The sequence below is a fragment of the Cebus imitator genome, unplaced genomic scaffold (assembly GCF_001604975.1).
Source record: "Cebus imitator isolate Cc_AM_T3 unplaced genomic scaffold, Cebus_imitator-1.0 Scaffold81, whole genome shotgun sequence".
NCBI lineage: Eukaryota > Metazoa > Chordata > Mammalia > Primates > Cebidae > Cebus > Cebus imitator.
In genome coordinates this window covers 682180-689268 of record NW_016107396.1, presented here as the reverse complement: position 1 = coordinate 689268, position 7089 = coordinate 682180, and the positions used below count along the sequence as shown (strand labels likewise).

The 7089-nt window shown below is 37.0% G+C and overlaps 1 protein-coding gene across 1 annotated transcript in view; it reads left to right on the top strand.

Moving 5' to 3' along the window:
• The window catches only part of ENPP1 (ectonucleotide pyrophosphatase/phosphodiesterase 1), an 85001-nt gene that overhangs the window by 57142 nt on the left and 20770 nt on the right, over positions 1 to 7089 (top strand). Inside the window, exons 10-13 of the mRNA XM_017533236.2 lie at positions 1839 to 1904; positions 2205 to 2277; positions 5360 to 5468; positions 6700 to 6831. Coding sequence (XP_017388725.1) covers positions 1839 to 1904; positions 2205 to 2277; positions 5360 to 5468; positions 6700 to 6831 — 380 coding nt within the window. The remainder of the gene's footprint in view (positions 1 to 1838; positions 1905 to 2204; positions 2278 to 5359; positions 5469 to 6699; positions 6832 to 7089) is intronic.

The following is a 7089-nucleotide window of genomic DNA, read 5'->3' as shown; positions in this document are numbered from 1 at the left end:
GGTTTCACCGTGTTGACCAGGATGGTCTCGATCTCTTGACCTCGTGATCCACCCGCCTCGGCCTCCCAAAGTGCTGGGATTACAGGCGTGAGCCACCGCGCCCGGCACTAGTGATGTTATTCTCAAGAGCAATTTGGGGAAGTTCAGACTATTACAGCTGGAGGCTGCATGTCCCCTAAACCATACTTTCTGATCTTGTAGCTTTGTTAGTCACATTAAGGTAGACCGGTCCCCAGGGCAAGAAGGGGATTTTTTTTTGGGGGGGGTGGGGGAAGAGCTATTACCAATTTTGTGTCAGAGTTAAACTAGGAACTAAATTCCTTCCAAAGGTTAGTTCAGCCTACGCCCAGGAATGAAAAAGGACAGCTTAAAGGTTAGAAGTAAGATGGAATTGGTTTGGTGTGATCTCTTTCACTGTCATAATTTCCTCAGTTACAATTTTTGTAAAGTTGTTTTCAGAACCAAGAGAAGGAAAAGATGAGTGTATTAAAGAGGACACAGGTGGGAATGATTTTCTGCTATTTAGCATCTATTGTGTTTGGAATTACTATTTAAAAGAAGATATTAATGGTACCTCTGATTTTCCACTTCTAAATTAATAAATATGCTTTCTAATGTAAGAAACTGATTAGAATAGCCTCTTTGTGATATTTGAAATCCATGATGCATTGAGAAAAAACAAAAACTTTTTAATGGAAGAATCTCTTTGGCCAATTTGAGCAAGATTACCAAAATAATTTTATTTATTTTAAAATTATAAAATCTCGATCACAAAATCAATACAACAAGGTGTTTAGAAGGGTGAACAGAAATTATCTTAAATCCCAGACAAAAAATGTATGGCAATTTTCCTTGTGATCTTATGCTAGTTTGTGTTCTTATGGTTTCCATGAGCACGGTGCAATGCTTCTTCTCCACTTTCTTATTTGTCACTGTTTTTACTCCATGGACAGTAATTAATAGTTTATGGGCCAGGTGTGGTGGCTCAAGTAATCCCAGCACTTTGGGAGGCTGAGGCGGGCAGTTCGCCTGAGATCAGGAGTTTGAGACCAGACTAGGCAACATGGTGAAACCCCATCTCTACTAAAATACAAACAAAAAAAAAAATTAGCTGGGCGTGGTGATGCACACCTTTAGTCCCAGATACTCAGGAGGCTGAGTCAGGGTTATCACTCGAACTGGGAGGTGGAGGTTGCAGTGAGCCAAGATCCACCACTGCACTGCAGCCTGGTGACAGAGTGGAACTCCGTCTCAAAACAAAACAAAGAGTTATGCACTAGGCATGGGGGATTCAAAGATTAATAGTATAGAGTCTCTGACTTTCTAAGGTTTAGTAAAGTACATGACTAATTGTACTTGGGGTAGGGCAAGAACTCTGATTGGAAGTGTGTAAACAAAGCCAATGTCCAGAGGAAGGCATAATCAATTTTGCTCAGGAAATATTGCCTCGAGAACTGCCATCAGCTCCTCAGGTGCCTACTCCCCAGCTGTGCTGAGTCATCAGTGAGTGAGTTCTTCCTGATACATGCTTTGTGAAATATATTAACACATGAGTTATTCATGTGGTAAGCAGTGACTATTGTCAGGTCCATGAATATATCCTCAAGTAGAGGATAGCAAGCAAAGTTTTAAATCCAATTGCAACCTTTTTTTCTGTGTAAAACCTAACTTTCATTCTTTCATTGGGAAAATAAATTTCAAATAAAACCCTTAATTGATTTCAAACACAATAGATGCTAAATAGCACTTAGTAGGTCTTGATGACATTTTCAGTGAAAAAAATCTGTATTTTAAACGATTGTCAGACATCTTTCCTTTTTGTTTATTCTTAATTTTAGTTCAATACCATTTGAAGAAAGGATTTTAGCTGTTCTTCAGTGGCTACAGCTTCCTAAAGATGAAAGGTATGTAGGCGATTAATTTCTTTCGTAAATACTTTTTTGTTTTGTACAAATGTAGTATTTCTGTTTTAAAATAGACTGCAACAAAACTTAGCTATTTGCTATGATGTTTTATATCGAAATAAATTCTTTAGTGAACGACCATACCACATTTTGAAGAATTTCAAAGCTGTAAATTATTTTTCAGTAGAACTGTTACCCCAGTATTATAAAATTTAATCCCTATCAATTGATGAATTATTTTTTCCATTCTGTTTTTCAATGTGTTCGTAAAATATTACATTTTGATACTGTTTGATTTAGACCACACTTTTACACTCTGTATTTAGAAGAACCAGATTCTTCAGGTCATTCATATGGACCAGTCAGCAGTGAAGTAAGTACATTTTTATCAGTAATTACTTCATTAAACCCAGTCATCAAACTGAACCTCGCTTTGAAGGAGGCTTCTAGGCTATTCTGTAAAAGTCTGTGATTTCTGGAAAAAGCGAGTATTATGCACAATATTGCTAAATAAAAGGATGCACTTTAAACAAAATAAGAGTTGGGAGAATTGTTTAGCTTACGTTTTCCGCAGTGCTAAATTGAACTGATAATAAATTAACTTCCATGTTTTCAATCTGAAAGCCTTTATCCACTCCATGGCCTTTTACCTTGGCCTAAATACCAAGTGCTTTTTGAGAATGTTGTAAACAGCTAAACATCCAATATGAAAATATAGGGTAGTAAGTCAAAGAGCAGAGGAAGCCTTCTATGAACTCTCTTCCTTAGAAGATATGTCTTTTGCCACCTGAGACCTTGCTTACAACAGAGTTCCCATAGAAGGATGGGAGATTTTGTCAAAAGTATAGAGATATTTGAATAATTATTTTTGTTGAGTATTTCCTAGGAAACTAGAGATAGGAAAGAGCTCATGGACTAACACTTCCAGTGTAACATCTTGTTTCACCAGACACCCTTTCAGGAACTTAGCCAGCTCCTGGCTATGGTTTTAATCTGTGTAGCACTTTAAAATAGCAAATACTGCTTTCAGTTTTTACGTGACCATATTATTTTTGTTACCATTTTAATGACAAAAAAAATGCAGTTATTTTTGCACCAACCTAATATTTTGGAACACAGGAAGCATTAGAACAGAAAATGATTTGAAGGCCCGGCACAGTGACTCGCGCCTGTAATCCTAGCACTTTGGGAGGTCAAGGCAGATGGATCACCTGAGGACAGGAGTTCAAGGCCAGCCTGGCCAACATGGCAAAACCCTGTCTCTATTAAAAGTACAAAAAAATTAGCCAGGCATGGTGGCATGTGCCTGTAACCCCAGCTACTCAGGAGGCTGAGGCAAGAGAGTCTCTTGAACCCAGCAGGGGGGAGGTTGCAGTGAGCCGAGATCACACTACTGTACTCCAGCCTGGATGACAGAGCAGGACTCCATTAAAAAAAAAAAAAAAAAAAAATGATTCGAGCATATATACTTTGTCTGTTACCTAAGATCTGAAAAGAAGTAAAAAGTAAGGATCTTGACTATTTTTTGGTCATGATAAAAGTGAAAAGAGGCATTGCCGGCATCCCTCCTGTCAGAACCTCATGTAGTTATCTTGTGCCCCATGTGTATTCCAAGGGGTAATACACTATTTTAAAAAACACTCTTTCTTAATTTCTAGGGCTTCACTTCCAAATTCCTATCAGTTCTCCTGCCCAGATAGCCCAAGCTGGATAGTTGGTGAGCCTTAAGGACTCTTCAGCATAGAGTTCAGACTAAAGCCTGGCCTGACATGTCTATTGTGATCCTGGTTTTTGAGGGTATTGTTTTCCTAATTGAACAACAGCAGAGGAAGGAGGGAAGGCAAAAAAGCATCCTTATTTTTCTCACTTGAATCTACAACAGCTGCCTAAACCATCTTCACTCATTTCCCTTTCCCTGAGTGTGCCCTAAATTTTTGCCCCTCTTAAAAAGTAGCTATCACCTTGGATAAAAGAGTGAAGAGAGAAGGAAGCTCTCACCTAGGTCTGTTTTTACCCTTTGTATTCTTTCCATCAGAATCCATCTCCAGCAGCTCCACTGTAGTTTGTAACTCCATTGTGCCTTCCTTTCATTCTGTACTTGAACTTAGCAGAAATGCTCCTGCTTAGAGGGAGAATAAGGAAGATGCATGCCAGCAACTTGGATGTGTCAAAATTGGCCAAAGGGAAAAGTTTCTTGTAGCTGTTGTCTTGATTTGAACAATTAGTTACAGATAGTGTGATTTTTAGTCTTTTTACTTAAGTCACTGATACCGAAGACTCGTATCTAGGTCAATTTGGCTAGAGAAAAGTCCAAGGATCATTTTATATTTGTTTATAAGGTTACATACATTTTAAATTAAAATCATTGCTGCCTTTTCTAATTCACTAACAATGTGCCAAAGCACCTGCTTTTCTGACTCATCTTCATTTAAGGTTGAGCCCATTACTTTTCAAATCATATCCATCAATTTGCAAACTCTGTAAACTCCAACATTACTAGCACACCAAAACCACTGTGTCTTAATACTTAAAAATTGCTGTTCATGTTGCTTGGATATCTTTGAATGGAAGACTTTGTGTTGTTTCATATTACGGTGAAAGAGCTTATTTCATATTACAGTGAAATATACTTGACAGTGAATGAAGATTAAGCTGATTCCACACAATACCAGAAATGCACAAAACTGTACAATAATTTTTCTCAAATGGTTTTGCAAGGAGAGAGGATAAAATGAATGCCAGAAAGCAATTTGCCAATATCATTTGTCATTCTGTGTTCTTGTTATATTTATATGTAAAATACATGCGGTTTGTAAGGAAATAATGGGTTGTATTCCTATGAGTTCTAATTTAGAAAATTAAATACATTGAATTATAAGAAGCATTTCATGAAAAATTTTAACATATTTGAAAATTAGGAAATGTATTTATACAGTGACCATTTGAATGATCAGAAAGCATAAGAAGAAATTAATTGTAGAAAATGAAGTGGTAATTAAGAACATACTGGTTTCTGACCAGATGCTGTAGATTTGAGCCATTATTATTTTGACTTAAATTGGGTCTAATCTAAGTAGTAGCATTCTGACCTTAGGAAGGGAGAACTAATAGATCAGCTAATGTCATTCCCAAAACTTAAAATTGAACATGTATAGAATTAGGACTCTTGCATTGTTAATGATCTGTAGTTATTTACTGTTCTTTATATCTCAGCCCTGACCTGTGTTAGTCTAATGTAAATTAGCTCACCATAGTTGCATCCACTGGCCCTTTTCTCTCTTTCTTTCTTTCTTTCTTTCTCTTTCTCTCTATTTTCTTTCTTTCTTTCTCTCTCTCTTCCTTTCTTTTTTTCTCTTTCTTTTTCTTCCTCTTCCTCTTCTTCTAACAGAGAGAGCTTTATGTATAAATAGCCATGAGTGTGGAATGTATCACATGAGGTTGCTTCCCATTCTTAGGTCATCAAAGCCTTGCAGAGGGTTGACAGCATGGTTGGTATGCTAATGGATGGTCTGAAAGAGCTGAACTTGCACAGATGCCTGAACCTCATCCTTATTTCGGATCATGGTAATCTGAATTTGCATTATTTACTCTTTCAGGTGAAAGAGTCGAAGAAAGTTTACTTGATTGTTTTCTCATTTCTTCTGAATGTTATAGTTAATTCTTTTTTAAAAATGTAGTTTCTTGTAGAAAGTCTTCAGGAAAACATTACATTAAATATAAAATGTAAGTGAAACAGAATTCACAGAAACCTAAGTGTCTATCAAGCACAATGTACCTGTATCTTCTGATTTGAGAGAGGAATACACCAAGAATTTGAGTAGTTAAAAAATATATTTTTCAACGTGAAATTCTTGTAACTCTGAAATTTTAGATTTAATTGGAACTGGTTATTATATCTTCAGTTTTCTTCTTTTGTTTTTGAGATAGTCTCACTCTGTTACCCAGGCTGGAGTGCAGTAGCGTGATCACAGCTTACTGCAGCCTTGACTTCCTGGGCTTGAGTGATTCTCCTACCTCAGCCTCCTGAGTAGCTGGAACTATAGACATGTGCCACCACACCTGGCTAATTAAAAAAATATATTTTTGGTAGATATGGGATCTTGCTATGTTGACCAGGCTGGTCTCGAACTCTTGGTCTTAAGCTCCCACCACCGCCTCCCAAAGTGTTGGGAATATAGGCATAAGCATTGTGCCCAGACATCAGTTCTCTTTAGCATGATAAATCTGACTTTAGAAACATTATATATTAATTTTGATAATATTTTAATTTCACTTTTACTTACTATGATCTTTGTAACATGCTTATGTACAGTTTGGGGACTACAGAAGCAGTGTGCATACAGAAAGTAGGTTCTTTTTGTTTTTGTTCTTGTTTGCTTCAGAAATAGTTAGAGAAATCTATGTTTAGAAATGGTCCTGAGAAGTTACATGCTAAAGAAGCTCCAGTCTTGGAGTAAGAGTGAATCACATACATACATTCCAAGTTAATATCCCAGGTGGTTTGGGGCAAATTACTGGGCTTTCATACTCAGTCTACAACTGTGATAAGACATTCTTCTTTGCTCACATAATGATATCGTAATATAAAAAAGAAACATTAAAATAAATTTGGGTGATGGAAAAGATTTTGAAAAAAGTGAAGTAAGAGATACATCTGAAATTCTGTCTTATCAGATGTTCAACTAATATGAGTGCTACACCCATATTTAACTCTGGGAGTGAAAAAAAAAATCTGCTCTGCATATTAAATTTTTTGTGAAGGTTACAGCATGTTTTGGAATTTTTTTTCTCCTAGGCATGGAACAAGGCAGTTGTAAGAAATACATATATCTGAATAAATATTTGGGGGATGTTAAAAATATTAAAGTTATCTATGGACCTGCAGCTCGATTGAGACCCTCTGATGTCCCAGATAAATACTTTTCATGTAAGTATATCCCTGTGATAACTTTGAATATGGTCATATTAAGAATACCTTCCTCTAGTCTGGGTGCGGTGGCTCACACCTGTAATCCCAGAACTTTGGGAGGCCAAAGTGGGCAGATCATCTGAGGTCAGGAGTTCGAGACCAACCTGACCAACATGGTGAAACCCCATCTCTACTAAAAATACAAAAATTAGCCCGACATCGTGGTGGACACCTGTAGTCGCAGCTACTTGGGAGGCTGAGGCACTAGAATTGCTT